Below are 23,351 nucleotides of genomic sequence, written 5' to 3'. Positions count from 1 at the left end.
ACTTCCACCTATGAGTGGAGTCATACAGAGTTCGTCTTTCTCTGTCTGGCTTATTTCACTTAACATAATTCCTTCAAGGTCCATCCACGTTGTTGTGAATGGGACGATTTGTCTTTTTTTATGGCTGAGTAGTATTCCATTGTATATATATATACACACACCATATCTTCTTTATCCATTCATCAGTTGATGGGCATTTAGGCTGCTTCCATGTCTTGGCTGTTGTAAATAATGCTGCAATGAACACAGGGGCGCATGGGACTTTTGGAATTGTTGATTTCAAGTTCTTTGGATAGATACCCAGTAGTGGGATGGCTGGGTCATAAGGTATTTCTATTTTTAACTTTTTGAGAAATCTCCATACTGTTTTCCATAGTGGCTGCACCAGTTTGCATTCCCACCAATAGTGCATGAGGGTTCCTTTTTCTCCATAACCTCTCCGACATCCGTCACTTTTTGTTTTGGTTATTTTTGCCACTCTAACAGATGTAAGGTGATATCTCAGTGTAGTACTGATTTGCATTTCCCTGATGATTAGTGATGGTGAGCATCTTTTCATGTGCCTATTGGCCATCAGTATATCTTCTTTGGAGAAATGTCTGTTCATGTCCCCTGCCCATTTTTTGATCGGGTTGTTTGATTTTTTCTTGTTGAGCTGTGTGAGTTCTTTATATATTATGGAGATTAACCCTTTGTCGGATAAATAACTTGTAAATATTTTTTCCCAATTAGTGGGTTGTTTTTTTGTTTCAATCCTGTTTTCCCTTGCATTAAAGAAGCTCTTTAGTCTGATGAAGTCCCATTTGTTTATTCTTTCTATCGCTTCCCTCTCTGAGAAGTTATGGTGTCCGAAAAGATCCTTTTGAAACTGATGTCAAAGAGTGTACTGCCTGTATTCTCTTCTAGAAGACTTATTGTTTCAGGCCTAATCTTTAGGTCTTTGATCCATTTTGAGTTTATCTTGGTGAATGGTGAAAAAGAATGGTCAATTTTCATTCTTTTACATGTGGCTGTCCAGTTTTCTCAGCACCATTTGTTGAAGAGACTTTCTCTTCTCCATTGTAGGCCCTCAGCTCCTTTGTCAAAGATTAGCTGTCCATAGATGTGTGGTTTTATTTCTGGGCTTTCAATTCTGTTCCATTGATCTGTGCACCTGTTTTTGTACCAGTACCATGCTGTTTTGATTACTGTAGCTTTGTAGTATGTTTTGAAGTCAGGGATTGTAATGCCTCCAGCTGTGTTCTTCTTTCTCAGGATTGATTTAGCAATTCGGGGTCTTGTGTTGCCCCATATGAATTTTAGGATTCTTTGTTCAATTTCTATAAAGAATGTCACTGGGATTCTGATTGGGATAGCGTTGAATCTGTAGATTGCTTTAGGTAGTATGGACATTTTAACTGTGTTTATTCTTTCAATCCATGTGCATGGAATGTCTTTCCATGTCTTTATGTTGTCATCAATTTCTTCCAGGAAAGTCTTGTAGTTTTCGTTGTATAGATCTTCCACTTCCTTGCTTAAATTTATCCCAAGGTATTTTATTCTTTTTGTTGCGATTGTGAATGGGATTGAGTTCTTAAGTTCTTTTTCTGCTGGTTCATTCTTAGCGTATAGAAATGCTCCTGATTTATGTATGTTGATTGCTCTTGGTATTCTTTTATCTCATTTTATAAAGCATCTTACTTGGCATTCACTGGGCATTTTAATCTGAAGGCTTTTTACTCTTCCACTCTGGAAAATTTTCTTCTATCATTGGTTTGATAAAACCCTCTATTTTCTATTTCAAAAATTTTGTCAGATTTTACAGCTCCTAAGAATTGATCTTCTATATTTTTCTCTCATATTTTCCATATATCTTTTTACTCAGGTCTTAGATTTACTTGACTTTATCCTCCAACCTTTCCACTAAATTTACTTTGCCAATCATTTAAAATTTTTAACAGCTCCTTCTCATTGTTTCTTTTCCATAACACTCCATTATTAAGTCTCTCTGAAAATACTAACTAGGAATCTCTGCTTACTTCTCCCCACAGCTGTTGGCTATTTTCTAAATTATTTCTATCCCTAGGGTTAAATACTCTACTTATTCTCTCTTTCTCTTGATTGTCCATTTATATTTAACCTTCAGAGACGAGGGTACACTTTTTAGGTGGATTTCCTCTGTTGTGTTATATCTAGGTCTATTTCCCCCAAATTCCTCCCCTGAAGAGGGATATTCAGTTATCAGGTGTGCTTTAGGGTAAGTGGGTAGGACCAGACTTCAAGTGGGCTGGGTGGTCCCCAAATGCCACTTAGGGGCTCTGGCCCCTAACTCAGTTGCCTTTCTATTCCTCAGGCAGTTTCCTTATTTTTGTTCTGGAATCAATTCCGGCTGGTATTTGACGCAGTTCTTTTGTGGGCAGGCTTTCTTTTAACTGCTCCCTCCTTTTGGCTCCCCTGCTTTCACTCCCATGCCCTGGACCTCTAGACTTCCAGTCTGAGGCCTAGTGATAATGGGGTTCTGCCTGGTTGATAGTCCCTCCTCTGCTATCAGTCTCTCCTACATTTATTTTGCATTGTGGTTTATTGAATTTTATTCCATTTGTCAACATGCTTCCATTCATTTCCTAAAAGATTTTTAAAACCTCTATTCTGATGATGGTCTCTCTCTGGTTCCCTACGCTGTTATGGAATGAATCCCCATTTAATTTCCTTATCATTATCCAAAAAAAGAAGACAGATACTTATGCTCAAGCTGCCATCTTGAACTGGAAGTCAGTCAATGGGTAATTCTCTAAGCAAGTTACATTCCACTCAATCAGATGAAATAGATAAGCTTTATTCTTTTCTTTTCGCTTGAGGAAGATTAGCCCTGAGCTAACATCTGTGCCAACCTTCCTCCACTTTATATGTAGGTGGCTGCCACAGCATGGCTGACAAGTGGTGTAGGTCCATGCCTGGGATCTGAACCTGTGAACCCAGGCTGCCGAAGTGGAGCATGCCAAACTTAACCACTATGCCATGGGGCCAGCCCCTATTATTTTCTTTTTTGTATGTGAAAACTCCTCATCTAAGTGACTTATGTAAATTCTATAAAAATAATTGGTATAAATCATAAAAACTGATTTTCTTTTGTTACTCAAAAAGGTTTTATTCTGAAACCCTTAAGTTCTATAAAAAAAATAGACAAGAGAGGTTTTTTTCCACGTACTTATAAGAATTCTTTAGATGTTCGATTTCAACTGATGTAACTCAAACAACAAAACAACTTACCCAAGAAAATGTCGACCAGCATATTCATAGTAAATCTCCCAGAAGGACCTAAATGTTTTATATTTCTCATTCCTTGTGATGAACTATGTTCCTGAACAAATCTCACAATATTTTTTACGTCCTCAGTCACATCTCTTGTCTTATAATCCTGTGGATAAAAAGAGATTACCTTGTGCTATAATTAAGATAATGATACCTAAATTGCTAGGGTTTAACAGTCTCCTAATAACCATTTCCATACCAAAGCCAAGACCAAAAACCAAGGAAATTTCAAATGTTCATTCTTTTCTAAGTTCTTACATTAACCTTGTGTCTAGAACAACTGGCACTCTACTCGATCTATTTCATTCCCGTTTCACAGACATACTTACATGTTGTCTTTCAATTACCTGATAGCACCTGCAGGTAGGAGTATCTGTCTTTTCTCCTGGAATAGTGCTGTCACTTAATGGATGGAAAACACTGTCCAACCATGCAACTTTATGAGTTCTAATCTCTTTTGGGTCTTTGGTGCCAGTCAATTCTTCTTATGGTCTGCTGTCAGTTCCCTTTCTCATTCTCCTCAGTTGTCTCCAAACTTGTACTTTTTAAAGCCCCCATTGCTCTATGATCTTTGTGCTTTCATCTATCCTATTCTCTAAACAAGCAATACCAACCACCTGCAGTTCTCAAAAGCTGCATGCTTCTATGCCTCCATCTATGCAGTTCCTCCTACCTTCTAGTCCTGGTTCATCTACCACATTCCAACAACCTGAAGACAAATAGGTTTTCTTGTTTTATACTAATAATTGGTAGTGATTCCTAGACTCTATCTGGAATCATCATGAAAGAGTGCCACGTCACTCTCCAACACAGTTCCTGCTTTAATTGTTGCTGACTTAGGACACAGAGATGATCCTCCCACACCTTGGCCTTTGGCATCTTGATCTTCTCTGCTCCAATGGCCCTGTTGTCCACACACGTCGGCCACTCACTCCCATGGTCACACTTACTACACCTTAGCCTTATGGCAACCCCTTCGTTCTCTGATCACCATCTCCTACCTTTCCAACTTATTTCATGTAGTATTCTGACTCCAACAACTCACTGGGACTACCTATCCATTGACCCTCATCCTCAGATGTTCTCTAACTCAGCTTAAACCCCACAGCCAATTATTATATATACCTTCAACTCCCTTGCCCAGAGGTTACGTCCTCACATTGCTTGATAAAACACATTAGATCCAGCTCTCCACCACTCCACGCCTGTACTTTTGTAGCTGAACTTGGCTGGAGAAACATACACAACCATGTTGAATGCTTTCACTCAATACACGGCCACAAACCTCCAGTGGACCTTTAACGCTGCCAGGTAGTCACCACACGTCCTTAGTCTATCACTCCCCCATTCTCTCAGAATAGGAGCCAGAAACTGTGGCCCATGAACTGTATGCCTATTCTTGTAAATCCAATTTTATTGGAATACAGCCATGGAAAAATCAATGTATTTATTGTTTATGTCTGCTTTTGGGCTAAAATAGCAGAGTTGAGTAGTTGTGGCAGAGACCGTGATTCTAAGGCCTGAAAGCCTAAAATATTTACTTTCTGGTCCTTTAAGATAAAGTTTGCTGTCCCCTGTCCTAGATGACCTTCACAGGGTCTCCTTTCTCTTAATCCCCTTTTATCCTGACTGTCAGCCGACGATGACCTTGCGTCGTACTTCATTGAGAAAACTGAAGCAATCAGAAGAGAGCTTTCACAAACTCCTCCACTACAGCTCTCACTAGCATCCGCCCCACAGTTTCTTGTCTTTCCTCCTGTTGTTAAAATGAACCATCTAAGCTCCCGTCTAAAGCCACTCTCTCAGCCTGTACACGAGAGCCCCCGCCTACTCAAGAACACTGCTTCAGCGGTTCTCCCCTCTCTACACAGCCATGCTCCACCCTCTACAGGTACATGTCTAACAGCATACAACAATGTGATTTCTTCTGTGTTTTCTTAACTCCCCTGCCAGCTACTGTTTCATTTCTCTGTTCATCTGTGAAGCAAAACTTGAAAGAGTTCTCGGTATTCACTGCCTCCAGTTTTGCCCCACGCTACTGAAACTGGTCAAGTGAAAGTCATTGTGAATCCTCCAGTGCTAAATCTGTCCTTATCAGACGCGGCTCAGCAGCAGCCTTTGACTACTTACCACTCCCTCCTCCCTGAAACACCTTCTGCACTTAGTTTCCTTGGTTTTCTTACTTCACTAGTTCTCTGTCTTGGTCTCCTTTCCTAGTTCCTCCTCTTTTCCTCAACCTCTTGATGTCCCAGGGCTCAGTCTTTGGTTTTCTCCTCTTTTGTCTAAACTTATACCCCTGAAGATTTCATCTGCTCTCATGGCTTTAAATACCATCTGTATGCCAACCACTCCCAAATGTATACGTACCACCAGTCTCTTCAGAATTCCTGACTCAAACAGACATATCTAACTCAATGCATCCCAAATTTTATTCCTGATCTTCCCTGCCAAACAGCCTTCCCCAAACATCTTGGCTGAGGATCACGCCATTCCTCCAGTTACTCAGCCCTTCAGTTATGGCTGTGGCTGGCCACTACCTTTACCCCTAGCTGACTCTCAGCCTTGCTCAGCCACATGGTTCCCTTACTATCCTTCAAATGCACAAACATGCCCCCCACCGTAGGACCTTTGTTCTTAGCTTTGGACAAGAATGCCCATATCCACAGAGCTGCTCAGCTAACCTCCTTCTTTAAGTCTTTGCTCAGGTCTCAGCTTTGCAGTAAGACTTCCCTGGGCCACCTTGTTTAGGACCGCATCTTGCATCCCACCCACTACTCCTGACCCCTCATGCTGCTGTACGTTTTCCCACAGTTTTTCTCCTTTAACATGAACTTACTATGTATACTGTTTGTATGCAGCCTCCTTTTGCTAGAATGCAAGCTCCACAAGACAAGGATCTTTGTCTTTTGTTCAGTGATGTACCCCAGACTCCTAGACCAGTGTCTGCCACAGAGCAGGCACTCAACAAATATTTGTCAAATGAATGAACTGATTAGCAACGTCTACAGGTGGGGTGTGGTGGGTGGAGATGGCCATGAATCTGCAGACCGCGCCCCACGAGAGAGTAAATCACCCTCTGCTCTGGCCGGTGTTGCATATCTCTGTACCTGCACCCATTACATGGTACCACAATTAAGTGAAGACATATTCATTTGTGAATTCCCAACACCTCGCAGAGACATTTCATATATCAATATAAACACAAATACTTTATCAAATGTGAAAATACTCTGTAAATTACCAATAAGACATAGAATTACCATGACAGGTACAATAAAGTACCTAATGATCGCATTTAACATCCTCCCAAGGTTATTTTTAGGACAGATGAAAGCAAAGTCATCCAGAAGCTCTTGCCATTATTTCTCATAGTTTTTAAAAAACCAGTTTATAGAGTACTCTAATTGATCTGAACCAAACACACAGTACACTAGTTGTTATAACTCTTTTGAAAATGAGATCTTTAAATATAATTAGAGTTGAATTTAAAATATTCTACCTGCCCATGTTGGATCTTTTGGATATTTACAGATTAATGAGATTTCTAAAATATCCTGTAATCATCAGTGCACGTATATAACCTCAGTATTTTGGAGAGATCCAGTGTATTCTTTTATAGGCTTCTAATTCTAAAGATATTCCACAGAATTACCATTAAAATGTTTCTATTCAAATTAGTATGGGGAGGCAGTCATCTTTCCCTGGTTTAATCCCTTAGGGCCCACTTACTGTAATCTAATTTGTATCTAACTTTTCTACATTGAGAAGAAAAATAATCTTTGCAATTTCCTTAATTATGTATGAAGAATTAAAAACTTCCTTATTTTACCTTTGTTTTACAGCAGTTATCACAAGAAACATCTGGGTATTTCTTACAAAAATCAGGATTAAATCCATGTTCACCAAAGTAAGCCAAAAGCTGTATTCTCCTGCATTCTGCTATATTTTCACAGTAATGTACCATACTATATAAATTATTGAAGTGAGTCTCTTTTGTATGATGGTTTCCATCTTTTTCCACTAAAAGAGATGAAGAGCACAGTAAAACATACTTATTAGAGTAGAAAGACTGAAGAGAATATCACAGAAATATTTAGAATAGATTCAGATAACTTTATATATTAAATGAAATAAAATTATTAATAGCATTATATATCAATATGACATCATTCTATATTATAATTAACTGAATATTTATGTTCATCTCTCAAGATTTTAGTTTTATAAGAACAAATGTAGATTGTCAGGAACAGGTGAAAATTTTCTGCAAATCTTCATTATTCCCAATGATGAAGAGTTGAATTATATTTACTATATTGATCAGACAAGTATGTACTGAACTGAACATCCAAAGCAAGCAGAGCACGGAACGACGGCAGTGGGCTGTGCACCTCCCTGAGAATCTAGGGTCCAGGTGGTTAAGCTGGTGGTCCTGAGGCTGTGCAAGCAGCCCCGGGTGCTGCAGTGGGCTCACAGCGGTGCGGCAGGGTATTTTACATTTAAGGGAAACACGGCAATACCTGACATCTGTTGAACACCACACAAACTACTAGTTCGAGGTAGTTCATGGTGTGCTACATTCCTTCCAATGACATCTTTGCAAGGCTGAATTTTTGGCAGTTGCTGGATGAAAACAAGGACCTCCAGAAAATCAATGTGAAAGAGGAAAGGAGGCAGGCAGTGTCTAATCTGATTGGGAGGGTTTTGTTTGTTTGTTTGATAAGATATTTGTAATTTCTCCTTTTTCTCCCAAATCCCCCCGGGTACATAGTTGCGTATTTTTAGTTGTGGGTCCTTCTAGTCGTGGCATGTGGGACGCTGCCTCAGCATGGCCTGACGAGTGGTACCATGTCTGCACCAGGATTCGAACTGATGGAACCCTGGGCCGCCGAAGCACAGTGCGAGAACTTAACTGCTCGGCCATGGAGCCGGCTCCTGATTGTGAGGTTTGAGAACAACATGTACATACCTTCCATTTGTAAGCAACTGCAGTTAGTTAAGAATGAAATAAAAAATTTTTTTTTCCAGTTTATAAGTATAATCTTTTTCAAACAGCTGCTGAGTTATTAGGACTTAAATACATACTTATTAAATTGTTTGGACCTAACTTAATATAGGTTCTGTTTAAACACACAAATGGACACTAAATTTGAAAGTCTCATTTTTTCACTGAGAATCACATTGGTATAGTGTGCAAGGGACATGGACTCAGGAGTCAGAGGGCCTGGGCTCCCTGGGGCTCTGACACCAGCTCTGTATCTCATTTTCCTTCTCTGCAAAAAGACGAGAGAAATGGTAGGAGTTTTAGGGTTGTCGTGAAGATGAAATGAAGTGATCTGCGTGAAGCACTGAAGACAGCAGCACAGAGATGGTACTGGAAATGTCGCCTGTCACTGCCACCACTACCCTTCCAGCGCGGTGGTGGCCACTGCCACATCCGTGCTCCTGGGGGCAAGTACCAAACCGTTCTGAAGCTCGCTTTTCTCATGGGACTAACTCCACCTCAAAAGCTAGTGGTTAGGAGCAAATCAGGTGATACATTATTTGGCACAGAGCTTGCTAAGTGCCATTTCCCATGCTCAGTATCTCTGCCAGAGTTCATTCAAAAGTGGTCTCAAAATAGGCAAATCTATTTAGGAAACATATTTAACTATCACAACCCAGCAGGAAAACAGGCAAAGGACATAATAAATTTCTAAAATGTATTCAGTTTGAGCTACTGGTCTAAGTCTAGAAATTTACCCTACAAAGACGATTGCACAAACACCCAAAGATATCTGTACAAGGATGTTCAACACTGCACTGTTGATAACAGTGAAAAACAATAAGCAATCTAAATATCTACTGAAACGTGACTGATTAAACAAACATGGAGTAACCGTACTATGTGATTCTAGGCAGTCAAGCTATGCGTATTAATTGGAGTCATAATTATGTCCCAGCATTGACCAAAAAAAATCAGGTCACTATATATATTTAAAAAGCACATATAACATAATCCCATTTACATAGTAAAATGCATGTTTGGAAAAGGTAAACACCAAATACAAGATATTGTCTGTCTCTCATGGGGGAACAGAGGGATGAAACAGGAGAGAGCCACAGAGGGGGTTTTACTTCTTAGCCTGGATGGTGGTACATGAGAGTTCATTATTTTTTCTGTTCTACCTTTCTGCATATTTGAAACGTGTGTTACATGCAAGGATGCACACAAAAATTGGGTCTGGAAGGATACAAAGGAAATCAACCACTGGAGTTATTTCTTAGGGGAGGACTGTATACAAGGCTTGGTTTGGAAATTTTCTGCTATGTACACGTCAGTACCATTTTGAGTTTTACATAACAAGCATGTAATACTTTTACAATAAAAATGAACTAAAATAAAATTTCCGTATCTATATAAGCACCTCTATTTTTCTGATACTATTTAAAGAAAACTAGACCAAAAGTCCTACAATAGCAGGAGTAGATTACTATCCTGAGACAGAAGAGGAGAGCACGTCCCCACAGTGGAGCTCAGCTTACTCAGTATAAGTCTCTTCAGCCTGGTCACATCATGGTAGGTATAGAAAAGCAGGCAGTGAGATATCTCTCCATCTCTTCCAGCTCTGCCAGATTCTTGGTAGTAACCCTCCACGGATTTAGGGAGAGATGCGTGGATCACAAATCGCACATCGGGTTTGTCAATCCCCATTCCGAAGGCAATTGTTGCACAGATAACCTGATGTAAAAGCAAAAGCCTGTTAGACTCATAATGCACTTAAAGGAACATTTTAATAATAGTGCCTCTAAAAGCTTTATTCTCTATTTTACTTTAAAATGTACTCTATACAACAATCTAATATCTTAACTTGGTCCCATTATTTAGCATGACTAACATGAGATTTTTATATCAATAATTTGCAATTCTATTAAGACTCAAGAAGGTAGAGAGCAGCTCGCTGTGCAGACACTTTCTGGTGTGGTTTGGTATGATGACGTAAGGGAGCCAGAATCAACAGCAGGCACCTCTCGATGTGTTGTCACCGGTTGTTCTCTTATGTTTTTTTGTTTTGAGGAAGATTAGCCCTGAGTTAACTGCTGCCACTCCTCCTCTTTTTGCTGAGGAAGACTGGCTGAGCTAAGATCCGTGCCCATCTTCCTCTACTTTTTATATGTGAGACGCCTACCACAGCATGGCTTGCCAAGCAGTGCCATGTCCGCATCTGGGATCCGAACCGGCAAATCCCGGGCCGCCGAAGCAGAACGTGTGCACTTAACCGCTGCGCAACCGGGCCGGCCCCTCTCCTATGTTTTTGACATGGAGGTGTGAGGGGTGTCGCTCACACAGCCATGATATCCAGGTCAGTGTCACAAACCTGTTGCTCAGGAGCTCTGGGGCGTTCCCAGGGCTTGAGCTTTCAGAAGATTCAGGAACAACGGCACGTTCACCTGCTCTAGTGCTTTCCACCTATCTTCCCAGTAGCAGCAGCTGATCAAACACCAGCTCCTTTTATTCACCAGCTGATTTCAAAGTCAAAACTTGTGAAATTTTTACTGGAACTCATGTGGGTCAAAGTCTGAGACTTGCTTATATTAGAAAACAAAGGCTGGAGACCGTGGATCTCGGCCTATGCAAATTACTTAGTGGAAGCAAGGTGACGGTTAAACTTCAGGAGCTGGATAAATCAGTTTTTAGTAAAAAATCATTTTCATGAATATCCATTTCAGCTGTAAATTTAGGACCTATCTAACCCAAACACATTATATCTCTAGGCAAAATTACTTTATACAAACAAAGCTGGAAGTCTTTTTTTAGCACTTCAAAAAATGAATTGCTACTGCAAGAACAGTATTTCAAAAGCAACCGAACGATTTGGCCGCCGGACCGAGGCTACTGACATGATTTCAGAAACTGTGAGTACCAGAGAAAAGAACTGCAAGCCATAAGTATGTGGACAGCAAATGGGTACACTCATCAATGTTGTGAACAGCAGCAGCCCGCACTCTAGGTGAGGCATCCTTCTGAATTTATGGCACCGTGATCAAAGGCAAATCTCCTTGGAAAGAAAAAGCCCACTGGAGCCTCTGGTGGTGGAGAACAGCTGGAGGCTGCGGAGCGAGATGTGCCAGCCCACAGGCCCACAGGGTTCCGAGAAGCCCAGGTGCATCTCCCAAGGTCGCGTAGGCACATGGCTTCGAGGCAGTCTGCAGGCTCCAAATGAGGTGACACACACGCCAACTCCTTCTGAAAGCCTTTATTTCTTGTAACTGGGAAAACTGGCTTTGTTGCTACTTTCTTCTTTATTTCTGTGTTGCTTTTAAACTTCCAGCTACAATCATTTCTTTGTGATGAAAAACAATCAAGTTTTATTCTATCTCACAAACCTAACAAGATTAAGGCCACTTGGTTATATTATCATACCTTCTGTAAGGATTAGTTGGTCTGAGAGCAGAAACAATTAGATTTAAAAAGAAACAAAAACCCACCATTTTTTAAAATCATATTTTTGATAAAAGTTTTATATATATAAAAATATGTATATATATGCATGTATATTGTAAATATTTATACTATATATAAAGATGTAAAGAACTTGAAAAAAATTGGCTTTTTCCCTTGTCTATATTTCTATTCAATTTTGTTTTTTATGGCAGAGATTATATATTTTTGGTTACACACCTATTTTTCATTACCTTTCTCCATCATTAGCATTTGAACATTTTCATATCATTAAAAAACTCTTCACAAACCATTTCTTTTTTTTTGAGGAAGATTAGCCCTGAGCTAACTGCTGCCAATCCTCCTCTTTTTGCAGACTGGCCCTGAGCTAACATTAGTGCCCATCTGCCTCTATTTTATACATGGGACGCCTACCACAGCATGGCTTTTGCCAAGTGGTGCCATGTCTGCACCCAGGATCCAAACCCGAGAACCCTGCGCCACCGAGAAGCGGAACGTGTGAACTTAACTGCTGCGCCCCTGGGCCGGCCCCCACAAACCATTTCTAATGGCAGGGATGTACACAGTGTATCCAATCATCCTCTCAGCACATTCAGACTATTTACACTTAGACTCCTTAGCCGTGTTACACATAACACTGGTGTAAAGTTCCACGTCCACGTTTCAGATTCGAGGCTCTTGATACAGTCTGCCGTATTGTTCTCGAGAAAGGCTCTTGTGAGCACTGCAGGAAATCATCTCTTACAGCACTGTCCCCAACACTTCATGAAAGTTTGCTAATACAAGAGGTGAAAATGGTCTCTCACTGTTTTACATTCCTTTGATTATTAGCAAAACTGCACTTTAAAAAATCGGTCTTTAGCCTCTTGTGCGTCCTCCTTTCCAACAGTCTCTTGATAGCCTAGGCTAATCTACTCTTTGAGACTCATGTTTTTCTTCAAATTTTCACAAGCTCTTCACCATGTTTTATTTGCTAGAGATGCATTTCCTAGTTTGCTGTTGTCTTTTAATTTTATTTATCAAAATAGAAGTGTTTAGTTGTTTTGGTTTTTAGTCATTTCTAGCAATTACTTCCTTTTGGGCTGTTTTTAAGCTTCAGTTCTCTTCCACTCAGAGTTCATACCTTTTAAAACACCAATAGCTTTGTATACCTGTAATTAATTTTGATATGAGGATCCAAAATGATTTCCCCCATTAGGCAACCAGTACCACTGGCTGAATAACCTCCCCTTCCTAATTTTTTTTGTTCTTCTTTTTCTCCCCAAAGCCCCCCAGTACATAGTTGTATACTCTAGCTGTGGGTCCTTCTAGTCATGCCACGTGGGACACCGCCTCAGCATGGCTTGATGAGCGGTGCTAGATCCTCGCCCAGGATTCGAACTGGTGAAACCCTGGGCCACCGAAGCAGAGCCAGTGAACTTAACCACTCGGCCAGAGGGCTGGCTCCATAATTTTTAATGCCTTCCTTTTCATAGATTGTTTTTACATGTTTTCTAGTCTATTTCTGGAGTTCTGTTTCATTGATCTTTTATAATGTATTGCAAAGCCAGTGTTCATGTGTTATTTTCTTGCCAAATTCTTTTGGTTATTTTCACTTGAATATTCTTCTGGGTGAACTTTAGAAAAAGTTTATTAAAGGAAAAAAAACAGCTGAATTTTGATTAAACATATAAATTAATTTGGGAAGACTGACATCTGTAATTATTTCATGGATGATAAATCAGTGATACATTCTCTGAATTTTTACACATCTGAGAATGCCTTTCTGTTTTCAACACACAGGACAACAAGCTGGGTACACAATTCTTCAGTCCCAGTCTCCCCTCTTCCGATTCTTAGGACAGTCTGCTCCTCTTTTTCAGGTTAGTGAAATAGCCTCAGACAGGCCTATTTTTGTTCTTTGCAGAGTGACTTATTTCTTTATCTTATTCCTTTTAGCTTCGTAAATCAAACAAAGTGCTAACTACATCTACACGTAAGTTTCCCCCAGTGATTCTAAGATGATGCTTCTAAATTTCCTATACATTTGTTATGTATTTATTTATAATACATGTGACTACTGCATCTACTTTATTTTTTATTGCAGTAACATTGGATTATAACATAATATAACTTTCAGGTGTATATCCTAATACTGTAGCTACATAATCCTGATTTCTTTCTTGGGGACATTTATTATTCTTAGGCTGACTCCCTATTCCCTGTCCCCAACAAATATTTTCGCTTTTCCCCTCCATTTTCATGTTTTTTTCCCCTTGCATTCTCAAGTTATTCACTACGTCTGATTCAATGTCTGCATTGAGTTGGACCATTTGTATCTTGATACATAATTCTGCTATTTGTTTTACTTTTCTTGCATTTTCTTATTTGCATAAACTGCATTTATATTTCTTTCTTCATCTCAGCCTGTGATCTTCTTATGGCAAATGTTTTTAGTTCACATAAGTCCTCTTCCATCCTTCTGAGGATATCAGGCTGATATCTTCTAAGATTTTCTTTCATTTTCCATTTTTAGAAAATAACTTTGAGAGACATTTTTCCTCTGAATCTTCAGGGTAATAATTTCTTTTTTCACGAGCTGAGAACTTCATAGGCTATAAAAAAAAAATTAGTCATTTTCCTCAAGTTCATCCTTGCGTTTAGAGGGATCTATCCAAGTCCAGCGTCTGCCACAGTATGGGACGCCTAGAGCGTTCTCAGCTTCCCTCTTGATCCACTCTAAAATTTGTCATCTCAGAAATAGATGCTCAACATCATTAGTTATCAGGAAAATGCAAATCGAAATCACATGAGATACTCTATATCCACTAGGATGGATACAGTAAAAAGGTAGACAATAACAAGTGTTGATGAGGAGGCAGAAACATTGGAAGCATATACGTTGTTGGTGGGAATATAAAATTCTATAGCTCCTTTGAAAAACAGTTTGGCAGTTCCTCAAAAAGTTAAACAGAGTCGCCATATGACTCAGCAGTTTCACTCCTAGCTATCTACCCATGAGAAGTAAAAACTCCTGTCCACACAAAAACTTGTACACAAATGTTCACAGAAGCATTATTCACAATAACCAAAAAATGGATACAACCCAAATGTCTACCAGCTGATGACTGGCTAACAAACTGGTACATCCATATAGTGAAATATTATTTGGCCACAGGAAGGGATGAAGTACTGATACATGCTACAACGTGGATAAACCTTGAGAACATCATGCTAAGTAAAAGAAATCAGTGGTAAAGAGCACATCTTGTATGATTCCATTTATATGAAATGTTCAGAACAGGAAAATCTGAGACAGATTAGTAGTGGTTAGTGGATTAGTGGTTGCCAGGGACTAGGGGGTTTGAATGACTGCTGATGGGTATGGGGTTTCTTTTTGGGATGATGCAATATTCTGGAATTAGTGGTAATGGCTGCACAATCTTGTGAATATACTAAAAACCACTGACCTGTAAACACTGAAAGAGTGAATTTTATGCTACGTGAATTATATCTCAATAAAACTTTTTTTTGATTTAAGAAATAAAAAGCAACTTTAGAAGTCTCAAAAACGATTTTTTTAAATTTCAGTCTTATTTTGATGTTTACTACCTTTAAAGTAAAAACAATTTGCACTCCACATGTGCAAGTTTGCATATATACTATAACAGATTGTTTCCTTCGTTTATTTTTAAAAGTGTTACCTATTATAAACTATTATGACCTCAATAAAAAAAAATTTTAAAAAAGTGTTACCTGGCATCCATCCTGATTAATCCACTTGTGCTGTACTGCGTCTCTGGCAGAGTCACTGAGGCCAGCATGATAAGCAAGAGCAGCGAGACCATCCTTCTGTAATGTGTCAGCCATTGTGTCACATTCTCGCCTGGAGAGGCAGTAAATTATCCCTGAGTCATCTGCCAAGAAACCAAAACAGTATTGAGAAATGAAGACTTTCAAAATAACAACACAATTTATATTATGTTGTTAGAAGTATATGAACCATAAACAGATCTCCATCGTTTTCTTATAGTAGAGGGAGATCACAAAGACAGAGTAATTCAAGCAAGGAATTCACGTGTACTGGAAATGACGAGATTTGACCTTTAAACCTGTCACTCCGAACGACTTCTTAGATGGACCTGGATGAACCCTGGGCTCTATTTCACACTGGTTATAAAATGGAAAGGCACCCTTACACCAACTTTGTAGAAAGCATGTGGCAATAGGTATCAAGAGTCTTAGAAATGCTTATATCTTTTGACTCACTTTTCTTCTAGGAAATTAATCTAAGAATTAAAGTGATACAGGACTTACACAAAAAGCTTTATAATTTTAAAAATTAAGATTTTTTTTTTTTGCTGAGGAAGATTTGCCCTGAGCCAATATCCATTTCCAATCCTCCTCTTTTTTCATTTGAGGAAGATTAGCCCTGAGCTAACATCTGTGCCAATCCTGCTTTTTTTTTTTTTTTTTTATGTGGGACACCACTACAGCATGGCTGGTAAGTGAAGCAGGTCTGCACCCAGAACCCGAACCCATGAACCCAGGTCACTGAAGTGGAGTGTGAGGAATTTTAACCACTTGGTCATGGGGGAGGTCTCCCTACCGCCACAAAAAATTAGAAAAATTTTGATGGCCAACATTAGAATATTTAAGAAAGGAAATTATGAAATAAGATATACTGTAACAATTAAGTGTTTTCTAAGTTTTTAAACAGACAAGGGAAAATACTCAAGATATAAAACAGGTTGAAGGTAGAAACACTGTATGTATAGTATGATCACAGAAAGAAAAATGCATACAGGGGCCAGCCCCGTGGCTGAGTGGTTAAGTTTGTGCTCTGCTTCGGCAGCCCAGGGTTTTGCCCATTTGGATCCTGGGAGCAGACACGGCACTGCTCATCAAGCAATGCTGAAGTGGTATCTCACACAGCACAACCAGAAGGACCCATAACTAGAATATACAACTAAGTGCTGGGGAGTTTGGGGGAGATGGAGGGGAAAAAAAAAAAAAGACTGGCAACAGATGTTAGCTCAGGTGCTAATCTTTAGGGGGAAAAAAAAAGAAAAATGCATACAAAAATTATTGGAAGGAAATAAACCAAAATGCTAACAGTGACTTGTGTTGGAACGGGTTTTGATTTTTGCTTCTTTATTCATTTTGTTGCTTTCTAAATTTCTTCAATGAGCATGCATTATATTTATTGTTGTTTTTAAAATCAGAAAATAAAAGGTATTAAAGGAAAAGTCATCTCTCTGTGGCCACAGGTATAGATATGCAGACTAAACTATTTCTATTAGCCTAGGAGAGCAGGGGCTGGAAAGGGAAATCACTGACCTTTTCTCAGTCTATCTCTGTACTGTTTGATTTGTTCAAATAAATATGTATACTAATTTTTAAAAAATGAAATAGAGATATTTACAAAAAAATTCTCTGTGGAAAGGTGGAAAAGGGGTTACATGGAAAACTGCTATGAATTTCAGAATCTCGTTTCAGTTAATATAACAAAAGCAGACACACTTGGGACAAAGCACTAAAACAAAGAGCTGTATAATTCAAAAACTGACAGAAGGCAAAGGAAAGACATTGAAACCATGAATTATAATGCAGGTGTGTAGGAAGGAGTATTTAACACATTTTCTGTTAGGTTTACTGTTATCAAACCAAATGAGGTTTTACAATTTCCAGAATTGAGATAGTTGCAATATTCTGCTCTATAAATAGCAAGTTAGTGCTATCATAATGAGAAAAGAAATGTTTAATATGCAATTACATGTATATCATATTGTGGTACTAAAAAGACATTTATTTATTACTTCTAGACATAATTTACCACATGGCTGTACTCACGTGGGTGATGCTTTCTGATCCATTCTAAGCAATCAAATGCCACCTTTTTAGGCTTTTTCGGTAATACATAGTACTTCAGGTTATGTCTGTTAAAGCTCATGCTAAACCTAAAAGAAGTCCCAAACATAAAATTTTGTTATTGTGAGAAAATATAGTTTTAGACATCTTCAAAAATTAAATACTGATTTTCCACAATGCAAACCTACATATCAATTTGTCTTAAATTGAGTACTGTTAGTGGCAGCTTACATAACACAACACTGAAATGGAACTTAGGTTAAGGATTAAAGAAAAGAGTGGTCAGGGGCTGGCCTGGTGGTGCAGCGGTTAAGTTTGCACATTCCGCTTCTCGGCAGCCCAGAGTTCGCTGGTTCGAATGCCGGGTGTGGACAGGGCACTGCTTGGCACACCGTGCTGTGGTAGGCATCCCACATATAAAGTAGAGGAAGATGGGCACGGATGTTAGCTCAGGGCCAGTCTTCCTCAGCAAAAAAGAGGAGGACTGGCAGTAGTTAGCTCAGGGCTAATCTTCCTCAAAAAAAAAAAAAAAAGGTCATAAGGAGGAAATATCGGTGGGACTAGATGACAAAAATTTTGAAGGACTGTAGAGAACATGTTAAAATGACAGGTAAGTCAGGAGCCCAGTCTCCAAGAGGAGGTTGATTAAAAGCAGAGATGGCTGGGGCTGGCCCGGCGGCTGAGCGGTTAAGTTCTCACGCTCTGCTTCGGTGGCTCAGGGTTTCGCTGCTTCGGATCCTGGGTGAGGACATGGCACCGCTTGTCAGGCCATGCTGAGGCGGTGTCCCACATGCCACAACAGAAGGACCCACAACTAAAATATACAACTATATACTGGAGGGGATTTGGGGAGAAAAAGCAGGAAAAAACAAAGCAGAGATGGCTAAAACATTATTTAAAAGATTAAGAGAATCATAGAGGAAACATACACACTTTTAGGCCACCAATGTTCTCAAATTTTGATGTGCACATAGAGAGCTGACTGCAGGGCAGCAGAAGGAGCTAAAGCACATCAGATCAAGGACCATCATGAACCTCTTGCTCTGAGCCGCAAAGGGAACGTGGCTGGCTCTGGGATGACACGCCCTTCCCTTCTCTGGCCTTCTGCTCTAGGCATCCCACCTCCTCCTTCCCACTTCCCTAGCAGGGTCTTCCTCTCCCTTATCTCCTCTCCTGTATTTCACTCTCTTCTGTGAATTCGTCCCTTTTGCCTCCGAATACATTCTAGGACCGCCAATCCTAAGGATAATAAAAGCTTCTTCTGACCCTACACTCCACTGAAGCTGGCATCCTGCCTCTGTCCCTCCAATGCGAAGCTTCTCAGAAGACACACTCCTAACCAACTAACCATACATCCAATTTCAATTCTCATCACTTCCATTCTAGCTTGTGCCATTATTATTCTACCAAAATTATTTTTTCAAAGCTTTTAAAACTAAAGAAAGGTGAGGGAATTATTATAGGTCCTTGGCCCTGCAGGGACCCTCCATGGCCCCAGGTTCCAATGTCTCCAAAGGGAGGAGAGAGAACACTGTAGAACAAATGAGAGCACAAAGACATCTCAGTACCTGGGCTGATGGAAGGAAAGAGAGACACCATAAACTGCAAAAAGCTGTGGTGAGGAGGTCACCAGCACATGGGGGGTGGGGGTGGGGGATCAGAGGGAAGAAACAAGGGGAATAAAACCACTGGATTTCTGTCTTTGCACCTAGACCCAAGCTAGATGGGCTCAGGTTTTGTTGCCAGCGGTAGGATAACGTTGTTTAGTTTTAGGACTAGAGGACGCCTCACATCCTCCACATGACTCACGTGTGGAGCGAGGGCAGCTGTGTTGCTGAAGGGACTGCTACAGATAAGGCCTCCTTAGAGGCAGTGGCAACCTCCCACCTATGTTTGGCACTCGCTGGTCTTTTTCAGACCTCCCTCTCTCCGCCCTCTCTGCCACCCACCCCACCGTGCCAGCTGTCCGTCCCGAAGGCCTATCGGCTCTCACAAGTTTATATCCCCCTGGGGCTTCTCCCCTTGCCTCTCTGCTTTCTTCATCTCCTCCTCATCTTCCTTTGCTTACTCCTTAAGTGAGAATCACCCCGGAAGTGCTCGGCTCTTCTCTTCTTCCCCTATGTTATCTTCTCCAGGGACCTCACTCTCATTGCTTTGAACAGCACCCAAATATCATCCCACGAGTCCCAACTTTGACCCCAGTTTAGACTCTTCAGAGCTCTCAGCCACAGTCCAACTTCTTTTTAGATCGGTGGTCTAAAATTGGGGTATGCATACCTCTAGGATTCACAAAGACCTTCTAAGGGGACGTGAGCAAAGACAATTTTAAAGAAATTTCTAGATCCTCCATTTCCACATGTACGTCTTCCTCAGACTGATCTGAAAATGTGCCTGCAGTCAAGACATCCTGCTGGTTACTCCTGCCCCACTTTTACTTTCTACAATCGTCCTCTCACCTTCTACAAACAAAGAAACCAACCCCGCTTTTCACCCATTCTGAACTCTACTACTGTGCATTGTCCCAGATGTAAAGACCACCAGGACACCAAATAAAACAAACTGAAATACGGGATGGGTGTCGGTGAACTTTCTTTAATCAAAGTATCAGAAACCCTTGGTAGGACTTCATGTCTTCAAGTGTTTTACATATTTCCGTTAGGAGTAAAGTGTAACAGCAGGACTGAAGCATTTGAGCCCTTAGTGAGATGTTCTGATTTCAGTATGCGGAGAGTAAGGTGGTGGGAGTGAAGATGGCTTTCACCCTATGGTGTCACTTCTTTCATCACTGACGACCGGCACAGATCACACTACTCTAGAGTCTTGTGTGACTCCTGTTAGAGCACTTGGAAATTATCCCTCTTCTGATGTCATTTATATGCACAAAACACTCAGAGTTCTTTCTTAGTACATGAAATGGCAGAAGAATGTATAGCAGATTTTGGCAAAAGGCAGTAGATAAAAGACTGATATATCCAAGGACTATTTTGGTCATTCTCAATTAATTATTTACAATCACAGCCACAGCAAAGGAAAACTTGAGTTCTGACAAAAATTATGGCATAAAAAGAATCGCCCACAAACACAAATGATGCAGACAATCTCAAAGCTGATTTGAGTGATTTGGGCTTAAGTCGGGTATGGTGCATGGGTCTCCCCACCAAGAGGAATGCTGAAATGACTATAAACAAGAATGGCCTTAGTGCTTTCTCACACATTCTACACTACACTTTAATTTCAGAACAATGGTTTATGCATCTAAAAAAAAGCTTTGGGTCAAAAAAGAGAAACAACAGTAAGTGCTAGTGGAATCAGAACCCACCACACTGCTGGTGGGAATGTAAAATGGTGTAGCACTTTGAAAAACAGCCTGGCAGTTTTTCAAAAGGTTAAACACAGAGTTACTGTACGATCCAGCAACTCCACTCCTGGGTATATACCCAAGAGAGATGAGAACATAGGCCCACACAACAACTTTTATATGAATGTTCACAGCGGCATTATTCATAGCCCCTAATGGAAACATCCCCAATATTCATCAATGGGTAAATAAAATGTGGTATACCCATACAATGAAACATTATGCAGCAATAAACCCTGAAAATAATATGCTAAGTGAAAGAAGCAGGTCACAGAAGACCAGATATCAGATTACTTCGTTAATACGGGGTACCCAGAATAGGCACATCTATAGACAGAAGGTAGATTAGTGGTTGCCTAGGGCTGGGGGGGGATTGTGAGGGGACAGGGTGACTGAATACTAATGGGTATGGGTTTTTTTGGGAGAGTGATGAAAATGTTCTAAAATTGATTGTGGTGATGTTCGGATAACTCTATACTAAAAACCACTGAATTGTGTACTTTAAATAGGGGAATTGTATGGTATGTGGACTGTATCTCAAAAAGCTGTTATTAAAAACATCTGGCATATAATCTGAGTCATTTTTTGATTTGTGACTTAATTGAGAAAACTTAGAGGGGCTGGCCCTGTGGCCGAGTGGTTAAAGTTTTCGTGCTCCACTTCGGTGGCCTGGGGTTTCGCTGGTTCAGATCCCAGGCATTGACACGGCACTGCTCATCAGGCCACGCTGAGGTGGTGTCCCACATAGCACAACCAGAGGCACTCACAACTAGAATCTACAACTATGTACTGGGGGGCTTTCGGGAGAAGAAGAAGGGGAGAAAAAAAAAAAAAAGATTGGCAACAGATGTTAGCTCAGGTGCCAATCTTTTTTTTTTTTCCTGCTTTTTCTCCCCAAATCCCCCCAGTACATAGTTGCAATATTTTTTTTTTAGCTGTGGGTCCTTCTAGTTGTGGCATGTGGGATGCCACCTCAGCACGGCCTGATGAGTGGTACCATGTCCGTGCCCAGGATCTGAACCAGCAAAACCCCGGGCTGATGAAGCAGAGCACATGAACTTAACCACTTGGCCACAGGGCCAGCCCTACCAGGTGCCAATCTTTAAAAACAACAACAACAACAACAAAAACCTTAGAAATGTTTACTAATTTAGTCAAATTATTATTACTTTAGATTTTATTTTTCCTTCTTATCCCCAAAGCCCCCAGTACAAAGTTGTATATTTTAGTTTTGGGTCCTTCTAATTGTGGTATTTGGGATGTTGCCTCAGCATGGCTTGATGAGTGGTGCAAGGTCTGTGCCCAGGATCTGAACTGGTGAAACCCTGGGCCATCGAAGTGGAACACACAAACTTAACCACTCTGCCATGGGGCAGCCCCTCAAGCAAATTACTTTTACTAAAAATATTAAAATGACATGAGATTAGCACATAAAGTTGTAGATCTCAAATCCAATTAAAACCATCTCTACCACAAACGGACTGACAAACACCAGCAGATAGGTCACTAACTAAAAGCAATATTCACACAATTTATCATGAAAAAGTTAATAGTCCCTTTTAGTTTATTACATACAACAAATCTTACGTGGCCTGCTAGAAGACGGGATGTTTGGAATTACCAAATATTCTAGTTGGAGACAGTTCCCATCAACTGATGAATGGATAAATAAAATGTGGAATGCCCATGCAATAGAAGGTTATTCAGCCATAAAAAGGAACGAAGTACTGATATATGCTAAACATGGATGACCCATGAAAATCAGCTAAGTGAAAGAATATGGGCTCAAATGAGAGGGGGAGAATGGGGAGGGAGTGCTAATGAGCACCAGGTTTCTTTGAGTGTAATGAAAATGTTCTAAACTTAGATTTGGGGGATGGCTGCATAACTCTGTGAAAATACTAAAAAATCACTAAATTCTAACCTTTAAATGGGTGAATTTTATGGTGTGTCAATTATATCTCAATAAAGATTTTAGTGTTTAAAAAAAGCTTTGGATCCCATTGTATCTTCACTAAGAGAGTAGATGTGGTCATTAACATGGTAAATATTATTAGGTCCAGAGTGTCAAACTCATGTCATTTTAAGTGATGTGTCAGGAAATGGAATCAGTTTGTGCTCAGCTCTTGTTGCTTTTGGAACTGAGATAGTTGCCATGGGGATATGTACTAAATAGTTTATGTGAATTGAAAAATGAAGTCAGAAATTTTTTATATAAGAAAATTAATCTAATTTGGCTGATTGGTTTGGCAGTGAAAACTGGCTTTGCCAATTGGGATATATGGTAGTCATTTTCCATTATCTGAAAGAGCTAATCTGCAGCCACAAAGTTTTGACAAAATTATTATTTAAAAGCATATCACACAATAAAAACATATGCCCAAAATACCTTAGGAAAAGGATAGTGAA

The 23,351-nt window shown here is 40.0% G+C and overlaps 1 protein-coding gene across 5 annotated transcripts in view; it reads right to left on the bottom strand.

The window, feature by feature from the left end:
* BLM (BLM RecQ like helicase) overlaps window positions 1-23,351 on the bottom strand; it is a 97,066-nt gene that overhangs the window by 12,782 nt on the left and 60,933 nt on the right. For all 5 annotated transcript variants that reach the window (XR_011497096.1, XM_044761014.2, XM_070494887.1 and 2 more), the window contains 5 exons: window positions 17,567-17,673; window positions 15,470-15,630; window positions 9,817-10,012; window positions 7,121-7,311; window positions 3,250-3,397 (listed from right to left, as the gene is read on the bottom strand). Coding sequence is in view for 4 of the 5 variants with exons in the window: in XM_044761014.2 (XP_044616949.2) it covers window positions 3,250-3,397; window positions 7,121-7,311; window positions 9,817-10,012; window positions 15,470-15,630; window positions 17,567-17,673 (803 nt within the window). In the remaining variant the exon portion in view is untranslated. The remainder of the gene's footprint in view (window positions 1-3,249; window positions 3,398-7,120; window positions 7,312-9,816; window positions 10,013-15,469; window positions 15,631-17,566; window positions 17,674-23,351) is intronic.

The sequence above is a fragment of the Equus asinus genome, chromosome 2 (genome assembly GCF_041296235.1).
Source record: "Equus asinus isolate D_3611 breed Donkey chromosome 2, EquAss-T2T_v2, whole genome shotgun sequence".
In the NCBI taxonomy this organism is placed as follows: Eukaryota; Metazoa; Chordata; class Mammalia; order Perissodactyla; family Equidae; genus Equus; species Equus asinus.
This window is presented reverse-complemented; position numbering and strand designations above follow the sequence as displayed.